The sequence below is a fragment of the Theropithecus gelada genome, chromosome 4 (genome assembly GCF_003255815.1).
Source record: "Theropithecus gelada isolate Dixy chromosome 4, Tgel_1.0, whole genome shotgun sequence".
Lineage (NCBI taxonomy): Eukaryota > Metazoa > Chordata > Mammalia > Primates > Cercopithecidae > Theropithecus > Theropithecus gelada.
This window is the reverse complement of record NC_037671.1, coordinates 54,333,907-54,351,420: the sequence shown is the minus strand read 5'-3', so window position 1 is coordinate 54,351,420 and position 17,514 is coordinate 54,333,907. Positions and strand designations below refer to the sequence as shown.

At 43.7% G+C, this 17,514-nt stretch overlaps 1 protein-coding gene across 1 annotated transcript; it reads left to right on the top strand.

Moving 5' to 3' along the window:
- The first annotated feature begins 1,056 nt into the window (after positions 1–1,056).
- Positions 1,057–9,586, top strand: LOC112622583. Its single transcript, XM_025382339.1, has 5 exons — positions 1,057–1,144; positions 2,393–2,625; positions 6,348–6,447; positions 6,874–7,055; positions 9,398–9,586. Exons 1-5 carry the CDS (start codon positions 1,057–1,059, stop codon positions 9,584–9,586), a joined length of 792 nt encoding a protein of 263 aa, XP_025238124.1.
- The last annotated feature ends 7,928 nt before the right edge of the window (positions 9,587–17,514 follow it).

Genomic DNA, 17,514 nt, shown 5'->3' with positions numbered 1-17,514 from the left:
CCTGGTGGTGGGCGCCTGTAGTCTCACCTACTTGGGAGGCCAAGGCAGGAGAATGACTTGAACCCTGGAGGTGGAGGTTGCAGTGAACTGAGATTGCACCACTGCATTCCAGCCTGGCGACAGAGCAAGACTCCATCACCAAAAAAAAAAAAAAAAAAAAAAAAAAATAGCCAAGGAAGGGAGACTGAGCTGTTAACAGAGAAAGAGAAGATGATTCTGGGCAGAGAAGATAATAGCCTCCTTGATGCATATGTATTGATAAATGATGCTTTGAAGAGTATAGACCTATATTCACTCCTGGCTATGTATGAGCTGCCTGTTGTCTAACAGCCTTGCCAGCCCTGGAAATTACCATCAGAAAGAAACTCTTTGATGGACTGAACTAATGGGATTTTCTTGTTTGTCTGGATTCCTGCCAGTTAGATAGCCCTGCACTATTTTGCGTCAACTCCGTCAACTCCTTCCGGGGAAGAGCTCCTTCAGCATGCCTGTGCTGTCATTTTTTTCCTCGTAACACTCACCAGATGTGGGGGTGAGGTCCATTCTGACGGGTGACCAAGAGTCATGTTTGACCAGTGTGACGTCATGGGCCGCTACTTACTGGCACAGGACTGATGATCATACAGGAACACACATAAAGGGACACAGCAGCAATCACAAAACCACATGCCCCACTGGGTGGCCTAACCTAGATTTCTGCCCTGAAGAGGGGCTGTGGCAGGATGAGCAACCGCAGCCCGTGGGCAGCAGTCCCCATTCTCTGATTCCTCTTGATTTCTTACTGAAATGGAGAGTTTGGGTTTGTGGAACCTTTGAATATGGATATCAAGGTCATTCAAACTTACCAGAAAACATGTTTTCTTAAAGGTTCTGTCTGTTTTTATAGTGGTGAGTGGCAACAGGAGTACATTTGCTCCCCTCCTGGTTTAAGGAAAATCAGACAGAAATGTGAATGGAAGTTGAATTCTCCAAGAGTGAATAAGAGGGGACAGGATGATATTTTGACTTTGGAGGCAGGCTATGACTAGAACTCCTTCCATCCTGTGGCCTTCAAAGATGTGTTGTGCAAAGACCCTTGAGGTCAAGGAGGTGGGTAGAAAGTTGGATGACAATGTTCACTCGTGTTCTCCAGCCCTTGCCAGAAGTATGCTAGCTTGCTCCCCTCCCCTTCCCTCCCCTCATCTCCTTTTCTTTTTCTTTATTCCTTTCTGTCTGCTTCCTTCCTTTCCTTTATCTTCTTCCCTCCCTCCCTCCCTCCCTCCCTCCCTCCCTTCCTTCCTTCCTTCCTTCCTTCCTTCCTTCCTTCCTTCCTTCCTTCCTTCCTTCCTTCCTTCTTTCCATCCCTCCCTCCCTCTTCCTTCCTTCCTTCTTTCCATCCCTCCCTCCCTCTTCCTTCCTTCCTTTTTTTATCTTTTGTTTTTGAGATAGGGTCTCACTCTGTCACCCAGGCTGGAGTGAACTGGTGCCATTGCAGCTCACTGCAGCCTCAATCAAACTCCTGGGCTCAAGCGATCCTCCCACCTCAGTGTCCCCATCCCTGTGCCCGGCTCATTTTTGGTATTTTTTGTAGAGATGGGGTTTTGCTCAGGCTGGTCTTGAACTCCTGAGCTCAAGTGATCTGCCAGCCTTGGCCTCCCAAAGTGCTGGGATTTATAGACATGAACCCTCATGCCTGGCCTGGCTGGTTTCTTTCTAACAGAGAAGAAGAAATTATTTAGTCTTAACCTTATATGGTCTTGTCCAGTTTTATCAGGCGTTTTAGCCATAAAATCCCAAATATGAAAGTGACCCTTTCTTTAAACTCCTTTTAACTGTACCTAGCATTGTTTATCTAATCTTTACCTACATGACCTCTGCCCTTCCGGACAGAAAAGATCCCTCCTGTTAAGGACGGCTGGTATTTAGTCATATCACTTTTGTTTTCTGTTCTGCCAGGTGACTTCCGGGTGACAGTTCTGCGATTGCGCTTCAAGATCACCCTGCTCTACTCCCAGAGGCATACGCCTGATTCGCAGGGAAGTTCCATCTCACCACAGAACTGGGAAGCAGAGAGAAGCCTGTCGCCATCCTTCCCCTGACATCTTACTACTGCTTTGAACAAGTGTGCTGCATTGAAAGAGATAAGTAGAAATAGTTGAACCAAAAATTACATGATCCCATAGTTTGTGCTTAAAATAAACAAATAAGCTGATCTTTTAGTGAACAAGTTTTTATTGAATGCCAACTTAATTTCAGAAACATTTCAGGTACATTGTCAAAAATAAAGACTCTTCTTAAGAATGTATTATTATGTACCCAATACTGGTTTCAGGCTTTTACATGTATTCATTTTATTCTCATAAAAAACTCTATGAGGTAGATATTATTATCAATATTCTACTCTACGGATGAGGAAACCCAGACTCAGAGAGGTCAAGCAACTTGCTCAAGTGGCACAGCTGGAGAGAGGGGAGCTGGGGCTTGAGCCCAGGTAGTGTGTCCCCAACACCTAAAGCTAAACTCCATTCTGTGCTGCCCTTTGGAACACCCACTCCATGGCCTTCACACTCCACGTCCTACTCGGGAGGACATGTGATCTCAACAGCACTCACAAATGAAGGCTTTCCAGACAGGATATTGAAGATGGTAAGATCAGTCTCATGTATGAAGCATTTTTAAAAAGTAAAGCATATTATATACTAGTCATATATACTAGGATGAATGCATATATGCTACATGCTAGTAGAATTAATAGTAGTTGGAATATAAAAGTACCCTATAGGCCAGGCATGGTGGCTCACACTTGTAATCCCAGCACTTTGGGAGGCCAAGGTAGGTGGATCATTTGAGGTCAGGAGTTCAAGACCAGCCTGGCCAACGTGGTGAAACCCTGTCTCTACTAAAAATACAAAACTTAGTTGGGTGGTAGTGGTGTGTGCCTGTAATCCCAGCTTACTTGGGAGGCTGAGGCAGGAGAACTGCTTGAGCCTGGGAGGCAGAGGTTGCAGTGAGTCAAGATAGTGCCACTGTACTTCTATCTGGGCAACAGAGTGAGACCCTGTCTCAAAAAAATAAACAAAAACAAAAACAAAACAACAACAAAAACAAAACCCTACAGCGAACCTTTGTTTATTTTTTGAATTCTTCTCCTATTTTTTGTTTTTTTAAATTTGGCTCTTCTCTTCCACATACGAGTGCCTGTGGACACAGCATTGTCCTTGTGCTGTCCCTATTTACAACAGTAAAACAACAGCTACCATTTCTTGAGGGCTTATATTTGGCTTTTTCTTAACCCTGTCTGTTTTAAACCTTATGGTAACTGAGGTTGGTATCATTGTCCCCATTTTACAGATGAGTAAACTAAGGCTCGTGCAATGTTAACTGAGCTGCAGAGAGGATATATCACAGCTAATAAATTAGAGGGTCAGCATTCAAACCCAGGTCTTCCTGAATGCAAAGATTTGTGCAAGTAAACTCTGTGTTCTCCTCTGAGGTCGCTGTGGTGGGCTCTAGGCACTTATGCTACCCCATTTGTGTCAGAATACAGCATGTGAACACACATGTCTATAGAATTTAAAACCCAAATGTTTACTTATTACTATCTAAGTTCCAGACACACACCATAAAAGACACACATCTTAAAAGATAAATTGGAAGGACAGGTCAGAATTCTCCCTAAGTAAAAGGTAGCAATTATGAGAACTTAGCTCATCGCAACCTCCATCTCCTGGGCTTAAGTCATTTTCCTGCCTCAGCCTCCCAAGTAGCTAGGACTGTAGGTGTGCACTACCACATCCAGCTAATTAAAACAAAAAAAATTTTTTTTTTTTGGTAGAAACAGCATCTTGCTATGTTGACCACACCGATCTGGAACTCCTGGCCTCAAGCGATCCCCTGTCTCAGCCACCCCAAATGCCAGGATTTTAGGATGAGCCACTGTGCCTGGTGTGACAGGTACGATTATCCCCATTCTACAGATCAGGGAACTGAGAAGTGATTGCTTAGTGAATAGATTTCTTGGGCTGAATAGATCAATAGAGACTTGCTGATACATAATGTGCTAGGCATATTTGGTGGGATAGGTAAGAAGAAGTAGGCCTTGCAACTAGCCATGCTATGACTTGCAATTTAATTGGATCACGCCATATTTACATGTCTAATTTCTTTCCTTAGACTGTTAGCCCCTAGTGAGCAGGAGCCCTGTCTTCTATGTCTCATGCTCTTCCCCCAGCTGACTTAGGGTTGGTACAGTCTCCATCCTCAAACTCTTTCCTGACTGTGTGTGTGTCTAAAGCATGTGAGTGGCTGTAGCTGCGAGTGCAAAGGCACGGAACAGTGTGTGTTGAGCATTAAAATCTTGCTCACTTTTGACTCCAGGACTCCTTTTCCCTTCCTTTCTAGGGGTATGAAAGTATGGTGAAAAAACCAGAATTGTTTTCTCAAGGCAAGTTTTAGTAGGCAATTTCAGTCGCAGTTGAATCTCTTCTGTTTCTCCAAGGACTGGGCATTGCCAGCCCTGCTGTAGCTGGTTGAAGGGGACCAAACCTCTCAGGAAGACGGACTTGGTTCCGTTTGACCAGCCAGAGCAGGGGGCATCTTTCTTCTGAGGTGACTGCAGCCTCTAGTGTGCAGGTACCTTGGTGTGTCTCAAGCATCAGTTGTCTAAACCTGTAATGCAAAAAGAAGCAGCATTAGCATCTATCAAATGCCAAGAGCTTGCCTTGTCCAGAAGGTCCTCTCACATGATTTGTACATACATCTCATATGATTTGTACATACAAATCATACATAATTTATATTTCGCATTGCATGACTTCAATTTATTTTTATTTTTATTTTTTTTGAGGCAGAGTCTGGCTCTCTTGCCCAGGCTGGAGTACAGTGGCCGGATCTCAGCTCACTGCAAGCTCCGCCTCCCGGGTTCAGGCCATTCTTCTGCCTCAGCCTCCCGAGTAGCTGGGACTACAGGCGCCCGCCACCTCGCCCGGCTAGTCTTTTGTATTTTTTAGTAGAGACGGGGTTTCACTGTGTTAGCCAGGATGGTCTCGATCTCCTGACCTTGTGATCCGCCCGTCTCGGCCTCCCAAAGTGCTGGGATTACAGGCTTGAGCCACCGCGCCCGGCCTATTTTTTTCTTTAATCTTCATTCTTTTTTCAAATAGAAACATCATGAAGAACAAATACGATATAGAATTATAGAATATGGAAAATGACAGTATGCTGTAATGCGTCCTCTTCCCATTTTCCAAAAGAAATGTAACATTTTGGCATATATTCTCTGAATGCTTAACATTTTAATTTCTTTAAATTTTATTTTTAATTCAAATATGATATAGTTATACAATAATATTTATAATATGTAAGTGATGGTACATAGTGGTAAAACCAAAACCCATAAACAACGATCTACTTTTTTTTTGTTGTTATTTTTTGAGATGGAGTCTTGCTTTGTCACCCAGGCTGGAGTGCAGTGGCGCGATCTCAGCTTACTGCAACCTCTGCCTCCTGTTTCAAGTGATTCTCCTGCCTCAGCCTCCTGAGTAGCTGAAATTACAGACACCTGCCACCACGCCCGGCTATTTTTGTATTTTTAGTAGAAATGGGGTTTTGCTATGTTGGCCAGGCTGGTCTCAAACTCCTGATCTCAGATGATCCACCCATCTCAGCCTCTCAAAGTGCTAGGATTTCAGCCATAAGCCACCGTGCCTGGTCCAACGATCTACCTTTTAAAAAGAACTATTTTTTACTGTTTTATACTACTGCTTTCTTTGTACTGAATGCTTTTTCCAATGTATTTCTTTATGTTTCCCCCGAGAGGTAGCAATCACACTGAATTTATTTTTTCTTATAATTTTAATATTTTTCTTTATATTTTTATCATTTATGCATATATTTCTAAACAATATATATGCATATTTTAGTGTATAATGGCATTGTATCATAGGTATTGTTTTGTGACTTGATATTTTCATTTAAAATGATATTTGCAAGATTCATCCATATTGATGTGGTAGCAGCAGTTTATTCATTTTCATTGCTTTACGGTTTTCTACTGTGTGAATATACTGTAATTTATTTATTCTCCCAGCCATAGACATTGAGGTTGTTTGGTTTAACAAGAGGGTAGCATTGACTAAACTGTTTCTCAAAGGAGGTGGGGAAATCTTTGATTCCTGCAGATTTTAAAGGAGAACTCTGGATTTGTATGTTGGCCTTATAAAAGAATGGCAACACTTACTAGCCCAAAACATCTGGAAGTAGGGCTCAGAAATTAGTGCTATAACCTGCCCTTTGGGTGATTCTGATGCAGCTCAAGTTTGAGAACCACTGAACTAACAGGAGACCCACTGGTTTCTCTCTGTTTCTAGGGAGGTGTGAGCTGGGGGAGAGAGCTGACTAAGAAGAAGACACTCCCCAGAAAGGTGGCCTGCCAGTCTTCACAATGTATGGGAGCAGATGGGAAAAGAGGTAGGCAGAAGGATAGTTTGAATGACGTTAGAAAATTGTCCTCCCTTGGGGCTAGGCATTGCAGCCCTTTTATTTCCTCTTCCTGACGAAGACAAGTAAAATTAAGTGGCATGCCTGTAGCCTTGGAGTCACACTTATCTGGGTTCAAATCCTAACAATGCTTTCCTGGCTCTTTTGCTTCTAGGAAGTTACAGAACATCTTTTAACCTGAGTTTCTACATCTGTACAGCAGGAGAAGGTTGTATCTACTCTGCCTACTTGTTGCAAGGCTTAATGACGAGGAAGGAAAGGTGCACTGCGTCCCTAGTGGGCACCATGGACAGTGTCAGGGGTGTGGGAAAGTCCTAGAGACAATCCTGAGTGCTTTGGAGGCCAAGAATTTCACTCTCAACTCCAGCCTGTCCTTTACATGTTTCCCTTCCTCAGCTGCAGGTGTTTGCATTTCATCCCTGAAATTGTTGAAACTGCTGATCAGGAAACACAGAACGAGTTTAACCAGCCAAGTCAACTTCTGCAAGATGGACTCCAGCTTGGGAGCTCTGTATGGAATAAATAAGATATTCCAGACATCAAAGCACTCGATAAGGCACTGTAGAAATGACAACGAGGTAAAAGCCCACAGTGATGGTGGTGGTGAGAAAGCAGGGCACCACAGAACATGGCTTGGTTCTAGAGTGGTCTGTGCAGGGTTATGCTGAAGCTTCTCTCTTCGCTTGTCCTCTCCTCCTTGGTGTGTGTCCTCCCAGCCCCAGAGTCCTGGTATCTTACCTTCTTCCTCCTCCTGCCAGTGACATAGCTGTCTTGAAGCTACTGCCTGCCAGCTCTTCCACTGGCTAACCTTTGCTCCTTCTCCAGCTCCTCCTGGGGAGCAAGGGAGCAGGCAGCTGTGGGGGCAGAGGGCAGCCCGATGGTCTGAAATCAGGACTGAAAAGCACATGTGTACAGCTTGCCAGCCAGAATAACAAACCTCTTTTTGTGCAGTTTCTTCAATTCTGGACACTTTCTCCCACCATCTCTCTCTTCTCTTCTTTACTCACATCCTGCCCCACCCCCAGCAGCACAGCCACCCATACAACATACCCCAAGCTTCTGAGCAGAGGACATGAAATTAATCTCCAGGGTAGGAAAAGGAAGTGTATCATTAGAACTGGTGTGATTTAGGAAAGGGAAAATGTCATTGGAAAGAAACACAACCTTGAGCTATCTGCCTGTTTTGCGGACATGAAGACCAAAGATTTTAGAATGAAGGACAGTAATTTTCATTGGAAAACATAACGTGCCATAATATGTCGATGTCAGAGACTTTATTTATTCACAGCGCCACTATCAAAAAAGTCAGGTTTCTCAACCTTAGCATATTGACATTTTGGGCTGGATATTTCTCTGCTGCGTGTTGGAGGGTGGGGGGTGGCTGTTTGGTGCATCGTAGGATGTTCAGCAGCATCCCTGGTTCCCAACCCCTAGATGCCAGGAACCCCCAAGTTGTGACAATTGAGAATGTCTCTAGACATTGCCAAATGCCCCTGGGGAACGACATTGTCTCCAACTGAAGGACCACTAATCTAAAGTGAGAAGTCTCTGTGCTCAGTTCTGTAGCTGTCCCATCTCTGGTAATTTACCGTGTTCTTCCAAGTTCCTTCCACCCCCCCGAAAAGTACAGGTTTTATGCCCTTAAAGGCCACTAGATAACTGTCTGGTTTCTGGAAGAGGTGGGAGGCTTGTGTCACAGGTGTTACTGAGCCCAGTTGGGGCAGTGGGGAGCCTTGGCCCAGTGCTGTGGTTGCTGTCGCTTCTGAGGGCAGGGGGCCCCTCATTGCCAGCTGCTCTGCACTCCTCTGCCATCTCCTGTGCAAACGTGGTGCATCCTTCCTTCTTCCCTCCCTTTCCTCCTCTCCTGTGTCCTTGTTCTGCTGCTGCTCAGTTTCATTTGACAGCCCTGTCTTGTGCATCTTGGCACACTTCGGTTTCCTTTTGTGGTTTTGCTTAAGAACTCATGGTGTAAACGTAGTGTGGTCCCAGCTGTAATCTCTCACATGCACTCACCCTAAAAACAAGGAGTCAGAGCTATGGGATGCAGGAGCCATCCTGGAATGGGGGTTTAAGTGAGGGAGGGAGGCCCCTTCATCTTCCTCCCTTGTTCTGAAACTCTTTGTGGATCGATGGCATGAGCCTTGGGTGACTGCAGCCTCCCCTCCTGCTCAAGGCTTCCCTCTGTAGATTCAGCACTTTCTTGGTGTGGGTTCAAGCCCTTTGAAGTCACAGCTGGGAACACAGGGGTTTAGGAAAGAGAGGAGAAAGGAACTTGCCCATTAGTTGAGTTAATCGCTATTTTAGCATCTCAAGGCTTTTCCTCAAACAACCTTGCAGAGTCCATTTGTGACAGGGTTGTGGTGCGAAGTGGAAAGGGCAGCAGAGCAGAGTCAGGGGACTGTGACCCAGGATGAGTTACTTACTATGGTTTCCTGAACCTCACTCACAGCATCTGCCTCAGTACAGTGCAAGCCCTGAGAAATGCACATGATACACATGGCTTGAAAGAAATTATGATTCTGTTTGGTTCGTAGAAACCTCTCATTTCAGGAGCAATATGACCAGAGGAAGGAGCTGGGAGGGTGGAGGCTGACTCTGTTAAAAACCTTTGGGGGAAATGCCTTTCCTCACCAGGCTAGCCAGAGGAGCCAGGTCTGGGAGACTGGCCACAGTGGGGACTGTGGGACAGCAGTCAGTATACCTGAAACCGTGGGCTGAGCAAGCACACCTCAAGAAGGGAATAAAGGGGTGTTCAGGAGGAGCCTAGATGGGATTCAGAGGCTCTTGCTTCCTTGGTGAGGGATATATTTGCTGGCACAAAGCCCTGATGAGGAAGGTCCCCAAGCCTGTGCTCTGGGTGGTACCCTGGGGCCAGCGAGGAGTCACTTGCCGAAACCACACACTTCCTTACATTCCATAGCAAAGTAATCCATATGGGGATATAAAGAAGCATGTGGCCTCGGGAAGCAGTGTCATCCAGAAGCAGCCCGCATCTCAGATGTGGGCCACTTGTAGCATCTTTCCTCCTTGCCTGGGTAGGAAACGCCTAGCGGGAAGGATCAACGGGATCTCAACTCATCCTAAATACCCCCCAACCAAACCATCCTGAAATAAATCTGTTGTGAGGAGTGGCAGTGCTGCTTGGGACCAAATCCTCCCTTACTGTTTGTTCACAGGTAAACAGCACCAAGTTTCCCTGGCTTATTCTCGTGCAGCTACAGTCGATCCAGTCCTTAGTTATTGCTACTAATTAATTCACTGCTGCTGTTTTTGTGCATTTTGATGTGATCGTTTTTAAATGTTTGGGATCCAGTGAAGGGAAAATTAGAAAGAAGAGAGAATCCAACAGAGAAATTTTCCACATTCACACAGAGAGCCACTCATGCTTAGAAACACACTGGTCCTCCTGTACTTCCTGCTGTCTGTCTGTCTGTCTTGGGTGCTTGTTGATGGGCAGCAGCTGCCCGTGCAGCATTCCAAGCACACATTGTTCATTGTGGGAAGGATCCTTTTGTCGGGCTTCTGTTCCCCCTAGCCCATCACCTGCCCCACAGTCTGTGAGGCCTGAGCCACGGAAGGGTGAGGGACATTGGCAGCTGTTGAGTCACTCGGGGTCTGGACGGCCACCCTGACTGGAGGGAGATGGGGTTTTGAACTTTGTGGTATCTGATTCTCTGCCAGAAAATGGGCAAACATATTCCAAAGGAAGAGTTGGCCCCCAAAAAAGGTTTGAGGCTCACAGCACTGGCTGGGGTGGTTAAAAATATTTAATCACAGTAATAAAAATAAGAGGTAACTTTTTACAAGTATGCTTTCTATAACAGGATCATTTCAGTGTTTTGCATATGTGAGCTCCTTGAATCCTGCCTACTCTATGAAATGTAGTGATTTTATCTGATTTTACAGATGAGAAAAATGAGGATAATAGAAATGAATTAATTATCATATTTGGGAATGGTACTTCTTTTAAAAAAACTAATCAGATTGGAGGCACAGTTTTGGATCAACCCATGGAGAGAGGCTTAGAAGGTTAAAAAAATGTTGAGAAGGAAGGAAAGGAAACACTATGGGTTTTTGACTTGGTGTACCTTTATCCTTTCTGCGACTTTGCACTTGGGGTGTTATTGATGGAGTTGGCTTAGAAACCATACTGTTTCTTAGGAAAATAGGAAAATGTCTCTAGCATCCAAGTCAAAATCTTTCAGGCTGACCTTGGGAATCATCCAATGGCTCATTTAATCCCATCCAATGGCTATATAAGCTTCTGCTCTGAAAACACTGTTTTCTCCCATAGTCAAGTATGAGCTTTATAGAAGTGAGAGGTTGGGGCTACCCTTCCTCCTCTAAGTTTGGGGGCAGTGGGCAACCAAACACACAGTTTCGGGGGCTGATGTCAGGGAGGTAGCTTGGTCAAAGAAGGAAGGAGGTGTGGCTGTGCCTCTAAGAAAATAAAAATGCCTCATTTCTTTCACAGAACCAGGGAACTTAAGAGCTGAGTAAATGTCCATTTTAACTAGTTACATCTGTCAGATGGAGATCCTCCAAAGTGTTGGCATTTGAGTTGTGAGGAGTGAGGGTTTGCACCGATGAGAAGAACCATTAGTTTTATGTTCAAAGAACTAGACAGAGTCAGCTTTAAGAGACTTGCTATTCATGAGCCAGGCTGAACTTCATACATTCATGAAGGAATACAAAAGAAAAAGGTTTCCAAGGAAAAGATTTGAGACAGCCAAGAGAGTGTAAACTATCTCATTAGACTGTCCCCAGCATTTGGCTGTGAATTGTTTTGTCTTTTGCCAAGCCCAACCTTGTAGGGTGAAAAGATTTCTTAAAAGTTCACTGCAAAATCTGCAGGAGAAAAACAAATGTTAATAACCAATTACTTGACAATTCATGAGTCCAGGTAACTAAATTCTTATCAATTTAGAATGAATAGAGAATTTTGAAAGTGAGAGAAAGTTCGAAATGGGAATATCTGTGATGAAAGCCTTGTCTAAACCTTCTTCCCATTTTCCTGGACATCTAGCTTAAGATACAAGAAAGAAAAGTCATGGAACACGTTAGAAAATGGAGAGAAAGGTATACTGGAAAAACAAACTATGACGAAACCAACATATTTCAGACAAGACAAAAATAGTAGGTAAAAAATCTGGGATGGAGAACATAAAGACACGTTTCTCTGTGCTTTGCATAGGGCAAAGGGCGTCTATATGACAATTACATGTGGGTTTTTTTCCAGATTATTTATTTAGTTTCCTATCTACCCACATCTTTTGACTTTAGTAGGCACCGTTAATGGAAAGAATTAGGAGATGTGGTGTGTCACTTGGCCAATTGTGTGCAGGGTGACATTGGCCAAATTAACAGCTTTTTGTCCTCATTCCTATACCAGATCCCATGCCGCTTATCTGTAAATAGCAGTTGTATAACCCCAGCTGCCCACCAAAGAATGGGTTGAAGATTAATGAGATGACACATGTGAATATCTTGAGTTTCTTAGGAGAACGGACCAATGGTGATATAAAATGTCACTCAACAGGTTATTGAAAACAAGATTTATTCCACACCCCAGCCCTGCCTCATAATCGGACAAATGCTCAAAACCCTTAAATTACTAACATATCCTTTCCCTTGTCCTGAGAAGCAAGTACCATTTAAAAGTGTTCCAGACTTAAGTAACAGTAAAAAAAGTAGCCTGAAAAGCATAAACAGCAATCACGGTTCTTTTTCAGTTTCTTTTGCTGAGTAGGGCAGTATTTGAACATAAATGACTCAACACATTAAAGAGACAAAAGGATGCTTATTTCCCATTAATGGTCCTTAGAAAGTCTATTGGATTTGGGTAAAACCAAGGACAGGTTGAGACTGAGAGAAGTCTGAGTAAGACAAATGCAATGTTGCGATCTTCAAGGTCGCTGGCTATGGAGGGGTGCAGGGAGAAACAGCCTGGCTTGGACATCTGTGACTTGAGCAAGCTACTTAACCTCTTTCAGCCTCAGCTTCCTCATCTGTAAAGTGAGACTGACAGTGCTTCCTCAACGGGAGGAATTAGATTTATGTAGTGTGCCATGAGCACAGTATTTGAAGTCTAATAAATCTCTATGACTATTATTAACATTATCTATTAATAATATACAATCAACATATTGATCTTATTAATAATTATATGTATTATATTAATTAACGTGTAATTAATATATTAATTAGTATTAATCTGGCAATGCAATCTACTTACTACATAGAAATCCTTATATTTGATCTACTTTAAAGGGTTTCATTAACATGACAATTGTTTTTATGTAAGGGGTTATTCAAAGATACTTGAGAATGCATAAATATTATCAAAAATATTCTTCCTACAATTTTGGTATGCTTTCAAAAAATATTTAAAAATATTTTCATATGTGTTAAAAGGATTTGTTAAAAAAAAAAAAAGGTATTCATCAGTATCATTTCTGACAATAATCATTACAGGTTCTGAATGTCCGGGATGCCAGTCTCGTTTTTAGGAGTTTTGTGAAAGGATATATATGATGAGATGCTCAGACTGTCCCCTTACTGAGCACAGGGCATTTTCCCTCTGATGATAGATCTGATCTTAGTTTATCTGCCCTTTGCTGGATGAGGATAGAAAACCAGAATTCTCTGCAGAACAATCACCTGTAGCCGCCTCTCTGAATTTCTAATACAGGCATCTTAGTTCTCCCTATTCCTTCTCTGCCCCTGGTGAAGCTTGGAAGTTTTAAACAACTGATACTAGCTTGCTAAAACCTAAACAGAATTGCATGCTTTTACGGGAATTAGAACCCTATTAGTGTCTGCAGAAGGCGTGGCCTGCACTGATGCACCCACTTCAAAGTCTGAGGACTTGTGACCTTAAACACTGGTATCTATTCCTGGTGTTCTTGGTGGCTGTCCATGAAACAGAAGTGATTCTGCTGCTCACCAAGTAAAAGCCAAATTATCTGGGGCTTACCATCTTCTGGCTGAGGAGGTCGGAAATAAAGTAGAGGTCCCTCCTTTTAAGGCAAGCATGAGATAGTAAGTCGGGATGAGACTATTTTTTCTGGGGTTCAGCCAGCATGTCTTGCTATTTTTAGAGAATTGGCTAGTTCTGAATGTTGATTTGATCACAGGCAGGAGTCCCATTTAACTTCCCACAGGCAGCCAAGAGCAATGCCAGCTCCAAGAGCCCACCTTCTCTTCCTGCTGGCATTCTGCCACCTTCCCCAGAAGAGGTGAGTATCAGTGGCATTCCACCATCACTGTTGTCCTTGCCCTGCTTCTCATCCAGGAGAATTGGAGCTGGAACTTCAGGGGAGGGTGGGGTAAGGGGAGGAGAGGGAGCCAACATTATACTAAGCCATTTGTTTAGAGGATTCATGCTTACAACAATCTTGTGAAAGGCATTTGATAAAACTGTCGCAAGCAGGCTAAGTAAGTTGGAGACAGAGTGGCTAAGAAACTTGCCAAAATCATTCAGCAAGTAAATGGCAGACTTATGACTTGATGTTACTCTCTAACTCAAAGCACGTATTCATTCTAATATGCTATATTTCCAAACCTTGCCTGATTCTTGGTGTCTCTGAGGCACTTATTAAAGTCCCCGCTCCCTGGTAGGAAGCAGTCCACTCCAGAGCCACGGGATCAGAATCTTCAAGGTAATAGCTGGGGATCCACTTTTAAAGCAGTCACTCCTAGGTGACTTCTATGCTCAGCAAATTTAGGAAATAACAGCCCTAGGGCAGTTGCTTTCACTCTTGAAGGAACATTAGAATCCCAAGTTTCCATGCAGATTCTTCTGACTTGATCTGACAGACACTGAGATAAGTGATCTGGGTCAGGGCCCAGGAACCTGCATTTTTGCACAGCACCGTCCTCCCCACCCCCACCATTTTATTCTGTTACAAGTGGCCAGAAGACTTTGAAAAACATTGATCCAAAAATAAACAAGAAAGAGGGATATGGATTCTATAGTAATAAAATCATTAATCCTGGAAAGGACTCACTTCACAACAGTCCAAAGAAAATTACTTAGTTTGGATTAAAGGATGAATTTCTGCAAACATAGTGATAAATGGTTAGATCCAGAAACAGGGTGATCCCTCTGTACAGTATGAGTAGTCAGCATCTTAGTGACAGGAATGCTAGAGCTGACCACTAATACCTAACCTTCCCAATATTCCCTAGGCTCAGTTTCCATCAGGAATATTCCTTTTCCTTTGCCCATCTTCACTAGTTAAAATTCATTTCTTTAAGGCTTAGTTCAAAAACCACTTTCTTCCCAAAGTTTTCTCTCAATTCTCTTCCTCTTCTTAGTTCCTATGTCTCTAATTGGACATACATCACATCATATCTAGCAGTGTAATTCCTCGTGTACCTGTAATACATCTACATCTCTTCTCCTAGAGGGCCAGCACTCTGCTTCCTGTTTGATTTCTCAACCATCTGCCAAAGGCCTTTTGCACAGTAAGGGTCAAGCAGATAAAGCCACCACCACTAACACCACCCTTACAGAGCATTTTACAGTGTGCAGGTCCCGTTTTAAGCATTGTAACAAGTATATTAGACATATTTCTATTGTACAGGTGGAGGGAACAAGGAACTGAGAGGTATTTTTTTGTGGACGGGTCTCTTTTACAAACTCTAGCTCTGTAGATGATCAGCATGTACGGAGATCTGAATACTGTGGATTCTGGGAAGAGGTCCTGAAAAACTCTTAACCTTTTAATTAATTTAGTATATCAGAATCATGGGAATGGATGGGTGCAACCCCCAGAGTTTCTGATTCAGGAAGCCAGGGTAGGAACTGAGAATGTTCATTTCTAGCATGTTCCCAGGTGATGCTGATGCTGCTGGTCTGGGGCCCACACTCTGAGAACCACTGCTCTAGGTCAATGTTTCTGACGCTCTGCAATTTGAGGGCAAAAAAATTGGCCCTTATATTCTGAGCTTCCTAAAAGCAAAGAGATGAGGGAGAGGAATAGAAACTACACAGAAGTTAGGAAGGTGCGAGCCCTTTCCAAGGGCATGGCTGTGGGTGCGTTCACTGATGAGGGTGCGGACAGGCAGTCAGCACTCCAAAGAGAGGGAAACGCTGCTGGAAGTCACTTAGTGCTTTTGGCTTGAGCAGTTGCTTGCCACCAGGAATGATTTCATTGGTTTCCAAAATTTACCAATAAGCCTTCTGTGAGTTTTGGTGAAGAATGGGTATAAAATGAGATGAGTGTTTTTCTTGAGAAGATAGCCCAGCAGAGAGTCCTATAACTCACTTGACTTTATATCACATTTGTAGAGGGATCATAAAGATAATATAATACAATGTAATAATACAGAATAATGATGAGGGTTTTTATTACAGCTCCTGAAGCTGTTACTTTTTAAAAAATTTTTTACCTGCACTTATTAAATTGAGTGAGGATTAAGAATTGCTCAAGGTCCAGGGACCAAGTCAGTAGCATGGGGTTCTTGTCCTAGTTTTCCAAATAAATGCATTGCTCAGGGACTTAATTTCTTAGTGGAATAGTTAAATTCTCTTAGTGGGGACATCTATGCGGTCATCCAAAAACCCATCCTCGTGCAGCAATTGAATATTTGAGATAAACTACATATTAAAAATAAACTCCTTTGAGTTGCTTGAGAGCAAAGTTCAACAGAAACTCAAAATACTTTGCCAAGGCATTCAAAGGGCAAGCCACACGTTCAAGGTCACATGCTGTCAGGTTCTCATCCATCTCTCCTGACACTGGTAGCTCTTCTTCAGGTAACTGACTAGCCCCTTCAGGGATTACTTTGAAATCTCTCCCTTCAGTGTCCCTCTGTCTTCCAGGCCCACCCTCCTCCCCCTCTGCCTTTGCGTCAAGCCCCAGCACCCAGAAGCAAGTCCACTGTCAGTACTGGCCAACAAGTCATTCCATGCACTGAGCCTGGCGGTTGGGGGCTTTTCTCTTACTCATTTCCCCACGCCTGGCTCTGCCTGTCGGATCTGGACTCCAGCTGTCCTCCCCCACCTGTCTGAGATGCAGAACTTGGAGCTTCACCTGCTTCTACAGACGCTGCCTTGCTGGCTTCAGATGACAGAAGCACATCACCCGCAGGGCTTCCCAAAAATTCACAAAGAAAGAAAGACAGATGGGCAAGGCAGGAACGGCCAGAGGACGATTAGAGGAGAAAGCAGCGCGCAGGGAAAGCTCAGCACATACCTGGGGAAAAGTTGCAGGCGGGTCCCTCCTCCTCGCTGGGCTTTCTTCCTCAGCAGGCTTCGGCCCCCACTGAGGTGTTTAGGATGTGGGTAGTTATTTACTTATTTATTTATTTTCCAGAGCTGGCAGTGTTGGCTCGCATTTCTATGCCTTCCTGTCAGAATTCTCTCAAGGAAACGGCAGCTGGTGAGCTCAGAAATGTCAGTCAGAATCTTGGCCTAGTTTGGGGCCTTGAAGATTCTTACAGAAAGTTAAAAAGGTTTCTGGGCCAGTGTCTCCTTTGGGTTTTCCCTCTTTTGCTTCTCACCTTTTCCATCTTCTATTTTTTCTTTTTTTTTTTCATTTTACCCCAGTAGCTAGCTACTTAAATTGCCTGCTTCTGTCTTTCTGATGGTCCCCTCTTGGGTACGGCTGTGGCTCTTCTTTTGGCTCAGTCTAACAGCCTGGTGATTTTCTAAGCATTCAGATCAGTACTTAGACCCTTATTGCTTATTTCGTCTTCTTACTTATTCCGTTTCCCCCTTTCCTCCCTCTCTTTTCACTGTTATCTTTGTAATTGTTACCCTTCTAATCACACACAAAGAAATCATCTTCATCTGTCCTTTATGTGCATTTCGTATCCTCACCTAATAGGCTGTCATTCCCCTATTTGTGCCCTGTCCACCCATTTCTCCTTCATTCTTTAGTTCCGTCACTTGTTCTCGCTTTACCTTGGACTTGGGTCCTGTCCAGATGTGACCTAGCTACAGATCTGATCTCTCCTCTCCTCTCCCCTCCTCTCCTCTCCACTCCTCTCCTCTCCTCTCCTCTCCTCTCCTCTCCTCTCCTCTCCTCT